General features: G+C 36.8%; 2 protein-coding genes across 2 annotated transcripts in view; both read right to left on the bottom strand.

The window, feature by feature from the left end:
* Positions 1-1,542, bottom strand: part of LOC127648417 (LIM homeobox transcription factor 1-alpha-like) — a 59,892-nt gene extending 58,350 nt beyond the window's left edge. The window contains exon 1 of the mRNA XM_052133085.1: positions 1,360-1,542. Coding sequence (XP_051989045.1) covers positions 1,360-1,403 — 44 coding nt within the window. The 5' untranslated portion in view covers positions 1,404-1,542. The remainder of the gene's footprint in view (positions 1-1,359) is intronic.
* A 3,923-nt stretch (positions 1,543-5,465) lies between these two features.
* The window catches only part of LOC127648414 (GEM-interacting protein-like), a 39,592-nt gene continuing 31,905 nt past the window's right edge, over positions 5,466-13,152 (bottom strand). Inside the window, exons 17-21 of the mRNA XM_052133083.1 lie at positions 12,429-12,566; positions 12,055-12,257; positions 9,440-9,767; positions 7,913-8,015; positions 5,466-6,489 (exon numbers count right to left, since the gene is read on the bottom strand). Of these exons, the coding sequence (XP_051989043.1) occupies positions 5,903-6,489; positions 7,913-8,015; positions 9,440-9,767; positions 12,055-12,257; positions 12,429-12,566 (1,359 nt within the window). The 3' untranslated portion in view covers positions 5,466-5,902. The remainder of the gene's footprint in view (positions 6,490-7,912; positions 8,016-9,439; positions 9,768-12,054; positions 12,258-12,428; positions 12,567-13,152) is intronic.

The following is a 13,152-nucleotide window of genomic DNA, read 5'->3' as shown; positions in this document are numbered from 1 at the left end:
AAAAAAAAGAAGAAAAAAGAAAATGTAATCTGAACTGCAAATATAAAATAAAATAAAATATTATATGAAGGCTAGAGTTATATGAAGGCTAGAGTCATTTTAATTTATTATTAAAATGTATTATTATTATTATTATAAACTTCGTTTATTTACAAAAAATTAATAACACAAAATCTTGAAGATTTAAGCTTGAATGATTTGAATACTTCATGATTAAAAATGTCGATTATCTTTCTCTTAAATGATGCAGTAAATTGAATAAAAACGCAGGCTGTACACTCACTGACGGATCATTGAATCATGACATTTGCGTTTAATGTTTGTGCGCTGATTTGTAGTTTTTAAATTTGGGTGAAAAATGTGTGCTAAATAATCAAATGTACCCTATAATAATGGGAGTTCAACTGATGTGTTATAAAACCTTCAATCCTCTTTTAACGGAATATAACAGGCTCCAATAGGCTATAACGGAAGGTCTGATATCTTGAAAAGAAAAAAGGCTCAAATGCAGCATTCAACTTAATATTTAAATAAATAAAAACTCTTAATCTACTATAACACTGAAAATCAAGGGATGCTTGTGTAGCATTACATTTAATTAAACTGTTTAAATAATAAAATAATGTTTCGCATATAAATAACAGGTTTTTGAAGATACATGCACGTGTCGAATGAGATTCCGGAACTCTCTGATGTGATTATGTGATGTGTCCGTGTTATCATTTAAAGTGTAATGTAAATACGAACTGTATGTCTCTAATAGCAGGCCTATTTTATTTCTTTTGAACAGAACAACGTCATTCTGATCATCGAGAACAGATCTGTGGGATAATGGAGCTTTAGATGATCAGATTTATCCTAAAGATTTTTTTTTTCATCCAGATGAATTAAGTAGTCTAATCTTTAATAATAATAATAACAATAACAACAACAACAACAACAACAATAATAATAATAATAATAAAATATCCCACTAATAGCCGAATGCCTGTTTTACTTTAAACGTATAGGCTAATGTTTTGTTTGGCATTGTTGATATTAACGGAACTCAAACAAAAGTTTCTTCTATCTCAACTTATAATTGACAATTTTACTACATGCAAACGCAAAATTTAAATATCAAATATTTATGTTTATGTAACCAAGAACAGAAACTATGCACTACTATTCTGCACAACCAAAAAGTGTGCAGTTCAGTAAAATTACAGAAGTCGACAGCATGTAAAAGTGTTTATTAAAGTGGTGAGAAAATATTGTAGATAATGTGAGCACAGCAGTCCACATAGAAAGTTGTCATGATGAGACGTACTGTAGCAGACGCAGACTACCTGCTCATGCGTCCCGTCTGCTCGCACTTACCTTGTGCTGAAACACACTCCACCTGAGATTTCTGTTGGTAACATCAAAATACCTTTGAAGAAAAGGACGGTCAGCGATGCTCCAACACGTAAATGTTAGTACTATATTCCCAAACTCACGCAGTGGCACGTGAATAGCGAGATACTGAGGTGATCTCCAGGGCGCGAGCGCTTTATAGCAGTGATGGACCGATGAGTGAAGGCTCGGGGCTGCTCGTGCTAGAAGAGGAGAGCAGGGAGGGGTAAGAAGAAGTAGAAGAAAAAGACAGACATCTCAAGCACATGGCCTATTGTATCAGAGCAACTAGTCTACTCTCTCTCTCTCTCTCTCTCTCTCTCTCTCTCTCTCTCTCTCTCTCTCTCTGTGTTTCAGATAAACAGTTTATTGTCTGATAAGGCTATATGTAATATAGCAATTATCATTAAAGGAATAGTTCACCCCCAAATTAAAATTCTCTCATCAATTTAATCACCCTCATGCCATCCTAGATGTGTGTGACTGATTTACTTACTTCTGAAAAACACAAATGAAGGTTTTTAGAAAAATATTTCAGCATGTCCATACAATGCAAGTGAAGGGTGACCAAAACTTTGAAGCTCCAAATAAATAAATACATAAATATAAATAAAAAATAAAAACACACTCACATAAAGGCAACATAAAATTAATCCATACGACTCCAATGGTTTAATCAACATCTTCTGAAGCAATCCAGTCAGCCAAAATATACCTCCTTTTTCACTGTACATCTTGCCATTGCAGTCTCAAGGCACGATCATGATTTCAAGCTCGATTACACTGTGCTTAATGCATGTGCAGAGCACTAGATGGCGCTATAGGAAGTGTAATCAAGCTTGAAATTATGATTACCAATGATACTATTGTCAAGATTTATAGAAAAAAGGAGATACATTTTGGTCTGTTCTCACTTAAAACCTATTGGATCACTTCTGAAGACATGGATTAAACCACTGGAGTCTTATGGATTAATTTGATGCTGCCTTTATGTGATTTTTGTAGCTTCAAATTTCTGGTCACCATTCACTTACATTGAATGGACCAACCGAGCTGAAATATTCTTCTAAAAACCTTCATTTGTGTTCTGTAGAAGAAAGAAAATCAGACACATCTGGGATGGAATGAGGGTGAGTAAATGATGAGATAATTTTCATGTTTGGGTGAACTATCCCTTTAAATTTAACATGACAGAATTTATTTTAAAAATTTTTGCCCTATTGTACTTTAAAAGAAAGAACATTTTAGATGTAGAAGAACGCATGCACTTGTCAGGGCACAGGCCCTGTAGCTCACATCAGTGTCAGCCCCCACATTTTAAATTCTGAGGACATTATTGGTGGCATTTTTTGTTCTGAGTCCCCCTTTCTAAAGCTGGCTCACACATAGGCGATAGATCATCAATGAGTAAAATGTGTCCATTCGTCTGGCAATAATTCAGGCATCGAGGTTTGAGGACAGAAAAATAAACAAGCGTGTTTTAAACGTACACAATGTGCCAACGTTTAACTTTGAGATTTAATTTCCCAATGTTTTCCTCCACATAAATCTTGTCTAAACGTTTTACAGACATTTTACTTTTTACAACTTCTGCCATCTAGTGGCCAAATACAGACACCAGCGTATTGCATCATTAACCTTAAATTAAAAATAGAAAAAGCTTGCCAGCCCATTTGAGCTTATCAAAAGTCACTTAATGTTCAGTAAGGGTGACGCAAAAGAGTCTTCTTTGATATAAAATGCAATATATTTAACAAGAAGTGTAATAATAAGCCTATTCTGCAAATGTTCCAACGTAAAAACCAAATTGTTTCAAGATTTTCTACTGGGAGTCTTTTATTGAGAGTATAGACTGGAAGAAAGCATGGTTGTTGCCTCATAAGTAATGTATTCCCAATAAGGCCAAAGAAGTCCACTTTAAGATTTTGCAAAAGATATGTCATGTCTAAAAATGCGGATGCTGACAGCACCTGCTCATTTCTGTGAGGATCATGAAACATCAATACGCTTATTTTTTTTCAAAGTGAACTCAGAAGCTTTGGTCTAATTTATATCCTCAAATAGTTAAGCATCCTGAAACGACCCAATGCTTTCATTTATAAATGTGATGTCTTTTTTAAATTCCCAACAATTTACTAAAAACTATAAAAGTGGCAGATTCCTGAAACACTGTGAGAAATGTTTTCTTAATTCCACTGATTTTTTTTCCCCTCTCTGCATGTATATATGTTATTTATTTTAACTTATTTATTTATTATGTATTTTTGGGCATGTGTGTTTCATCCCCCTTTACTTGATCATAGGGATAGTTCACCCAAAATTAAAATTCTCTCATCATTTACTCACCCTCATGCCATCCCAGATGTGTATGACTTTCTCTCTTTTACAGAACACAAACAAAGATTTGTAGAAGAATATTTCAGCTCTGTTGGTCAATACATGTGAATGGTGGCCAAAACTTTGAAGCTCCAAAAGGCACATAAAGGCAGCATGAAAGTAACCCATAAAACTCCAGTAGTTAAATCCATGTCTTCAGAAGAAAATCATTTGGATTTTGGATGAAAACAGACCAAAATATACCTCCTTTTTCACTATAAATCTTGACAGCAGTCTCCTTGGTGATCGTGATTTCAAGCTTGATTACATTTCCCATAGTGTCATCTAGTGCTCTGTACATGTATCACATTTTGGTTGGTTCTCACTCAAAACAGATTGGATTTAACCTCTGAATTTGTATGGAGTACTATTATGTTTCCTTTATGTGCATTTTTGAGCTTTAAAGTTCTGGTCACTATTCACTTGCATTGTATGAAATATTTCACAGAGCTGAAATATTCTTCTAAAAATCTTTGTTTGTGTTCTGTTGAAGAGAGAAAGTCATACACATCTGGGATGGCATGAGGGTGAGTAAATGATGAGAGAATTTTTAATCTTTGGATGAATTTTCCCTTTTAATGTAAAATTTTTGAGCTCATTAGTTTTCCTGAATATATTTGTATAATTTATGCTTTAATAATAATAATAATAATAATAATAATAAATGATTTAGCCCTTTAGTTCTCTAAATGATCAGGTAAAAATAGGTTTGCTTTGATTAATTTTTAATTAATAAAAAAATAGGTTTGTTTAATAATAGCGGGTAGGCAAGGGGCCTTCTACCCCACACTTGTTGTAAAAGCCACCCAGATGGAGACATATAATGGGAGCAAAAGTTATATGGCAAAATTTGTCAACTAATGCAAATACTTTTAAGACAGCAATATGCTTTTTTGAGTAACAAATTAAAACAATGCTTATTATTATAATAACCACTACCTGTGTTAATTCCAGTCATATTTGGCATTTCATAACATCTCATTCCATTGTGATTGGATCAGTCAGCGTGAACCAACTTTAAACATTCTTCATAGCAAATCTACAGTATTCTTTTCATGAGAGGCCATTAGCCCCTGAAACAAGGGGACTACTTTTCTCCTTTAAATTGGACAGTTACTGAAAAACCTTTGATTTAATCACATTGAACAAAACTGAAAAGGTCAAAGAAGTCAAATAAATGTGATTAGCAACATTAAATTGCAAGTTATTGTTAAGTTATAAGTTTTGCAGTGCATAGTGACAAAACTTTGCAAAGTGTTTAGGAAAGTACTGTGGTGGTTTTTAATAGCTATTTAGTGTTTTGGAGGAAAATAATATCAAAAGTGCCTTTTACTCCAGAAGGCCTTTATCCCTGTTGTACCCTACCAATAACAGTTTGATAAGGATTCTTTATTTATTTATTTTTTTAATAATTTTCAGAGATTGCTGGGTCAGATTTCCATTTATACCAATGAATAGATTTAAATGATTGTACTTTTTATTGGAATACATTTTGGAATATTGGAGGATTTAGCTTTCTGAGCCCCCATTCGCCCCCTGGAGGAAGATAACTTTTGATAAAAGGAATTCCATCTCTACTATGCTAGAAAGCCGTAAATAATAAATTACAATTCATATTTTATTGCATACAGAATTCTGATTTGGTAAGAATACTATTTAGGCAACGTTTGCCCCTATTTAAGTGACAAAGGTTACTGCGAATTTCAGTCTAAATGTTTATTAGTATATACAGGAAATGATTCTAAAGATTTATACAATATTATAAAACACTCAAAATTAAGACTGTTTCATATACAGACTGGTTAGTTAAGGATGTAACTTTTTATTTAAAAAAAAGAAGAAGAAGAAAACAATATATGTTTCCATATTTTGCATGTTCATCCCAAGGGAGTCATGTTCCAGCATCATATGAACAGGAGAGGTCGAGGAACAGTACTTTGTCTATGTATTACACAAATAAACAGGTAAATCTGTGCCTTAAATGTCCAGTGAGAGTGGTGTTATTTTTGACTACGGTGCATTTCACACACCACAAAGCAGGAAAACAAGCGTACTCAAATATTGTGACTTTACAGCCTGAAATGGGATTTACTCCAATGAATTTGTGAAACACCATCAGCAGGTAAACACTTTAGCTTTGCTTCAGTCAGTGTCAAACAAAATGGAGCTGCTCGCCCTTCTCTGAGTCACTGCGTTTCAGCTTTAGTCCAGACAGAAACTTGTGGGCTGTTTTCTCCTCTGTCGGACGCCTCCTTAGGGATCGGATCAAAAGCTGTCTCTCTCTCCCCCCTAGGGTGTTATTCGATTGGTTGGTATTTCGTTTGGCCATTTGGTCCAAATGTTCCTGGGATGGAGAGGCTACTGCTTTAACTACTTCCCCTGATTCTGTCCCTTTCCTCCCTCCATGGGGTGCAGTCTGACTTTCAGGGGTGTTCCCAGTCTTTTTCTCCAGGCTGGGAGACTCTGGAGTGTGTAGACGGCAGTGAGTTTTCATGGGGGTCTCGGGCTCAGGAGAGGAGCTGTGACTGCTGTCGGCACTCTTTGACTGTTGTACTTCCCTGCCATCAGAAGTCTCCTCCTCCATTGGAGAGTCTGCTTTGAGTAATTGTGCTCCTGTCGAGCCCTGTCTGTTGTACTTCACTGGCTGCCTGCTGAAGTGACCCCTCGATTGACTTTGCAATGTTTCTGCAGCCCATTCCAAATGCCCCTGAGGAGATGCGACAGCCCTCATAGCCAGGACTGAGAGAAAAAAGCAACAATGAGACAGTGACTCTATACCAGATCCTTGCTGTCTAGTGCCTACATAGGCAGCTGCCTTCTAAGGCAGCATACTAACTGAAATAGAAACTCAAAAGTGAATTATTTGGAAAGTTTTACTGTATTTTTGCCTCTGAATGCTCTACATAAGCCTGCAGAGGCAGCACAAGCATGCACTTGGGGTCATTCAGTGTCGACTCAACCAAAAGTCCCAGCTCAAAATTATTATTATAATTTTTTTTTTCATTTTTCTGAAATCTATAAAGATATAGGTGTTGCTTATCCTTAATAAGCAAGTGTATTTGTGGACTCCATGCGACCCACATTTGGCTTTCTCCCATTAAGGAATATTCCGGGTTCAATACAAGTTTGTGGCTTTTTAGCGTTACGTCGTCATGGCATAAAAGTTTTCAAATTGGATATAACTTTACACAGAAAAGGTTAGCTAGTGATTTTATCATGCTAGAATCAAGTTTACATGCATATTGTTTATGTATTTCTGCTATCATTTTGAAATAGTGAGTATTTTACAATTTTGGATTGGCCCCCATTCAATTCTAGTGCCTCACTGTCACTGACATGCACAGAATGGGGGCTACAGGGGCGGAGGTGCCTTTAAGAGCACGCAGAGATTTAAGCAGACGTGTCTTTACTACAGCACAACCCCCATTTAATCATTTCTGTTTATCTTTCTTCAGAAAAATCATAAACAAAATAAAAAATTTCAGCTGGGAACATTCCTAAAATTTGGTTGATTTGACCTGACAGAATGACCTTCTGGGATTGTCCTTTCTGCAAAGGATACATGTGATGCTGCTTTAGAATTTGGCTATGGCCAAGGATGCTTTAAAATGCTGTCTATGCACACTAGGTTTTGGAACAGAGCCATTTCTTAAAAGAAGAAGAAGAAGCGTTTATTAACAAATAAATAAGATTTGATTAGTTCTAATTACAATAGTTCACGTTTATAGATTGTAGCAAGTGTAGCCAAAATTATGAAGACAGTAGAGAAAATAGTGCAGACATAAAAATGTTTAGGTTGCTTGGCATTGCCGCAAAAACACCAAAGATTTGTGCAAGCAGCCAGCTGATTTAGACTTAATGAACGTCACTCAAAACCAACCTTACAAAAAAATCTAGAGTTCTGGCAAACTTGCTGCTAACTTGCTGAAAATTTGTCACTCATCATTTTCACATGCAAATGAGCTTGCGATTTGATGCATATGTTTGCCAGAAGTTTGAAGCTCTACACCGGTAGTGGTGAACCTGCAACAAACCTGTGGTAACAATGAAAAGTTTACCACAAAGCTCATTTGCATGTGAAAATAATGAGTGTTTGCCAGAAAATGTGCAAGCTTGCCAGAACTCTCGATTTTTGTTAAATGTCTTTTGAAAGCCAGCCTACCTGCTCTGTCACTGGCTTCTGGGCTCAGCTGGTCCATTGCCTCATTGGACGATGACTTGTCAGAAATATAACCCTCGCTTGAATCTCTCTTGATACTGCGATTCTGTTAAAATGAAACATTCTGAATATAGAGCCAATATGGCAGGGGCAAACGATCATTAATATTTGTAGGTTATTGTAATAGCATTATACTGTCAATAAATTGTCAGTGAATTAAAAGTAAGATGTATTAGTAAGCATTACAGTAAATATACTAAAAGGCTGTAACCACTATAGACAATCATGACGTTTAGTTTAGTGCCTGACCGAAATAGGTTTTTGCCTTGAACATGTGCATAAATCCTTGTCCTATCATAGTTTGTTATATAGGAATGCTTTTATAAGGATTTATAATAATAATATTAATAATAGCCAATGTTGGGAATGTTAACTGTGTTGATCGAATACTGTGGGATTTGAGTATTTTGCAGCTAAATACAGCACTAAGACAGTCTTAACGTGTGGAAAACGTTGATCTTTCTGTTCTGTTTTGGTTCATGCTTATCCAAATTCTTAGATAGTCGCACTGTTCCTGTTAAAAGAGCGCTGCTATTAGCATGCTCTTTCCTCTAGTCCTTCCTGAAGTAACTAAGCTGGTCAGGGGTCAACTCTGGCCTGACAAGCACAGTGTAAGAGGGGTAAGACTCTGCTTAAAGCACAAGCAAACAGGCAAAGCACAGTAATCTTCACAGCATAAGCGCTTAATCCCTCTAGGCCTTTCCACGGGCATGACAGGACAATTTAAGGCACACAAACAGGAAAAAAGAGGCTCAAGATGCTCGAGATCCACCTGAGGTGAGCTTTTACTATCGTCATGACAACAGCTACCTCAAAGCAAAGACTGCTCATGGAGAATTAAGCCCTGTTCAAACTGACAGCGACATGTCGCAACAAAGTAACCAAAAGTCATTCATTTTAAACGAGAGTTGGCGATTTCCTGTTACATGAGTGACAACGATCAGTGCGGATGCTCTGTGAGCTAGTAGAGTTTCGTTTGTAATCAAATAAGTGTTTTTGAATGAATCTATTAAGCGAATCATTCTCGTTTACTTCCATTGTTTTGGTCATGAACGACTTGGTGTTTTTTAATATATCAGACCAATCAAGGATTCAATGACTCACTCATAACACATTAAAGATGCACATTTGTCGCCACCTACTGGTGTATACTGTATAAGCAATCTGCAGAAATAGTGACTGAAGGAATCAGTGAACGAACTCCATTGTGAGCATGTCCAGCTACTTATATTTTCTTCGTGTTCATGATAACATGCATTATGCACTGCAGCAATTTACAGTATATAAAATCGCCCTACACCCTACCCACCAATAATGTTCGGGGAACTAGCAGCACGAAATGCCCTACTTACGACCTCCAGTTGAGTTAATGTCAGTGTGAACAGGGCTTTATGCAGATTATGCAGACTTAGCAAAGAATTACTTTTTGTGCAAAGTAAAACGAAAGGTCCATGGGCTGTTATTTCCTACCTCTAAAGAGCGTGGACGTTCTCTGGATGAGGCTCCAGGGTCCTGAGGGGAACTGTTGGTAGGAGAAAGGGGGCATGAAGCTCTGAGTGGGGTATCTGGGAGGGGTGCTGTGGGGGGAGGTGGAGGGGGTGTGCTGGATCTTGTTGTGGAACCAAATACTGTGTCATAGTGTGAGATCATGAACTCCACAAGAAGAGCCTGATAGCTGGTTTCCAGAAGTGCAATCATTGACACGTCCCCTGACACCAGAGGCCGCATGAGGGTGGGGCCAAACACAATGCCCAGGTTTCCTGGAGACATCTTGTTATCTTCAAAATGTTCTGCCACCCTAAACAGACAATGCAAGAGTCACAGATTAGTAGAATTGAATGCAATGTAGAACAGTTGTTCTCTACTGGTTTTGCTTCAGGACCCAGATGTTACATAGGACATCAAATGGCGACCCAACATTGTCCCAAAATTGTTTGTTGTGCCAAATTGAATTTCTATGGTTTCATGTTCTCAGTAGCCAATAACTGTGCAAAACACACTGTGTTCACCATAATCTATGTTTATCTGGCATGTAATCTGGCCTTTAAAGGAGAGTGAGAGAGAGTGAGAGAGTGAGTGAGTGTGTGAGTGAGAGAGTGAGAGAGAGTGAGAGAGTGAGAGAGTGAGTGAGTGTGTGAGTGAGAGAGTGAGAGAGAGTGAGAGAGTGAGAGAGTGAGAGAGTGAGTGAGTGTGTGAGTGAGAGAGTGAGATAGAGTGAGAGAGTGAGAGAGTGAGTCGCACACAACTGTCTTCGTGTGTTATGCTGGAAAGCATATTTTGATTTATGTTTAACTAAAGAGTGTAAAAATAAAAATCTTTGCATTGGATTGTTTGACCGGCTCCTGTTTCCTCCTTGGTAGAGAATTACGAACCTGCCCCTAGAGTTGGGGTACTCGAGTTTGGACTCGGACTCAAGTCTGAGCCACGAGTCCAATTTTTCCAGTTTTTCTTAGTTGTGAAGTTTAAAATAAGCTTAAAATATTGAAGTTGAGTTTATGGTTACAATTTTTATTCAGATTCATTAACAAATTAATTCGGACTTGGCCTGTTATGGACTCAGTCTTGAGTCTGACTCGACCACTTTTGGACTCAGACTCGACTCGGACTCAATTGTTTAAAGACTCAGACTTGACTCAGACTCGACTAAGGTGGGCTTGATCCCAACACTACCTTCCACAGTCTTGTCACACTAACATTAACAAAGATTAATGAATGCTGTAAAAAATATATTGTTAGTTGTTTTTTCATGATACCTAATGCATTAACTAATGTTACACAATGGAACCTTTAATATGAAATATTACCATAAAGTGTAACCGAATAGTGTTACCGTTTTGTTTGAAGGGTTTTGAGTATGAATGCAACCTGTCCATGTTTGCACCTACCTTAAAGGGATAGTTCACCCAAAAATGAAACTTCTCTCATCATTCACTCACCCTCATGCCATCCCAGATATGTGTGACTTTCTTTCTTCTGCAGAACACAAATTATGATTTCTGGAAGAATATTTAATCTCTTCAGGTTCATACAATGAAAGTGAATGGTGACCAAAACTTTGAAGCTCTAAAAAGCACATTAAGGCAGCATAAAATTGATCAATACATCTCCAGTGGTTTAGCCCATTTCTTCTGAAGCGATATGATTGGTGTAGGTGAGAAGCAGATACATTTTATCTCCACTTTCAAATTCTTCTTTTGTTTTTGACAATTTGCATTCTTTGTGCATATTGACACCTACTGGACAGTGAGGAGAATTTATAGTAAAAAAGAACTTATCATATCACTTCAGAATATATGGATTTAAAAACTGGAGTTTTATGGATTACTTTTATGCTGCTTTATGTGGATTGTGGAGCTTCAAATTTTGATCACCATTCACTTTCATTGTATGGACCTACACTGAAATATTCTTCTAAAAATCTTTGTTTGTGTTCTGCAGAAGAAAGAAAGTCATACACATCTGAGCACTTTCCTTTTTGGGGGAACTACCCCTTTAGGTGACAGATGAATTTGCACCAAAATACTTTGACGTCAACAACAGTCAAACAGTCAAAAAGATATGGGGAGGATTGTCCCCTCCCTTTTTATTTTATTGTAATTATTGTCTAATTACTTCATGATTTCAAAATTGTAATCAAATAACACTATTCATTACTTCATGGGAAAAGTAATCAATTTACTAATTACTTTACTTTTAAGTTAATTTCTAAAAATACTTTCACAGGAATGTTTTTCCGCTGAACAAGTTGAAAATAACGTCTGTATTTCCTCTTTGTTCACTGTCGCACTAAAGTCATACACTCAACACCACATGTTTCCCACACATCAGTGACTCTTCAGATTTCACAGAAACTTAAATAGACATACATAATGAACATAATTCATATTTTATATGTATTCTACATAAGTAATATTATTTCAGGAATATATATATAATGTACTTATAATGACATAGTAATGTACTTTAAAGTAATTAACCTAATTAAAATTCAGTAAATGTAATCTGATTACTAATTTAAAGTGTAATATGTTACATAATGTTTTGAGAACCATTGGTTTACAAGAGTGCCGTTTCACATGCAGTACCTGTTTAAGTGGGCCATCATGTGTTGCACTGTGTTGTAGTTGCACAGAGGTAATCGTCCAATAAGCTCTTTGAGTTTGACCACAGTCCTCTCCACAATCCCAACAGTCTCAGCTGCGTGGTCCTTTTCACTGAGCCTCTGAATCTCCTTACCCACATTGATAAAGTCATTATAAAGATCAAAGGTCAGTAATGGGTCTGGAAGCTGTAAAAGAGGAAGATGAGGTGTTGGCCATGTGAGGGTTTTCTAGACCATTAAATGTGCTTTAAGTAATCTAAAATATTAGACACTAAATTCAAGTCAGATTACATAAAATCCATCTATTTTACAAAATGTAAACTATACACAACAAATATAAAACACTTTTTGTTTTACCTCTTTGAAAAAGTGCTTGAGAACAGAGGTGATGTCATGAGGTGAGAGGTCACCAAGGTCAACTTGGTCTTTCTGGATTTCAAAGGCCTGACATAACTTCAGAATCCTAGGCTTGGACCCACTGATTCTGTACACGCCCTTGGAGGCAAGAACAAGAGGGTAAACACAACTAGAGTTTTACAATTTCTGAAAAAAGTGAGGGTTGCTTGCTTGTGTAAAACTCGCCAGCACGATGCTAGTGCATTGATAAGTGGTTGCTAAGGTGTTCTGAGTGCTTGTAGTTGTTGCTTACTGCCAGTGGTGGACAGTAACGAAGTAAATGTAATTCGTTACTGTACTTAAGTAGCTTTTTTGCGTATCTGTACTTTACTGAAGTATTTAAATTTGGGGAGACTTTTACTTTAACTCCACTACATTTCAAAGTGAAATATCTTACTTTTTACTCTACTACATTTTCAAAATCAGTCGTTCCTTTTTATTTATGAGTGGATAAAAACGTAACTGGTCAAACGAGCCACCAATCACAGTACAGCGCGTGCGCTTTGTTTTGAACTTGCCTTGGCGGCATCTACTAAGCGCGAACCAGGGGTGCGTTTCCCAAAAGCATTGTTAGCCAACTGTGGTCGCAAGTTCCGTCGTTATCATCATAGGTCAGGGTATATTCTGGCAAACCGTTTGCCAATCGAATACGTGGAACGTGAACGAATACGTGGAAGTGACCGTA

This window comes from Xyrauchen texanus, chromosome 8, assembly GCF_025860055.1.
Source record: "Xyrauchen texanus isolate HMW12.3.18 chromosome 8, RBS_HiC_50CHRs, whole genome shotgun sequence".
Classification (NCBI taxonomy): domain Eukaryota; kingdom Metazoa; phylum Chordata; class Actinopteri; order Cypriniformes; family Catostomidae; genus Xyrauchen; species Xyrauchen texanus.
Note: the sequence above shows the minus strand (reverse complement) of the source record. Positions and strands in the feature narration are given on the sequence as shown.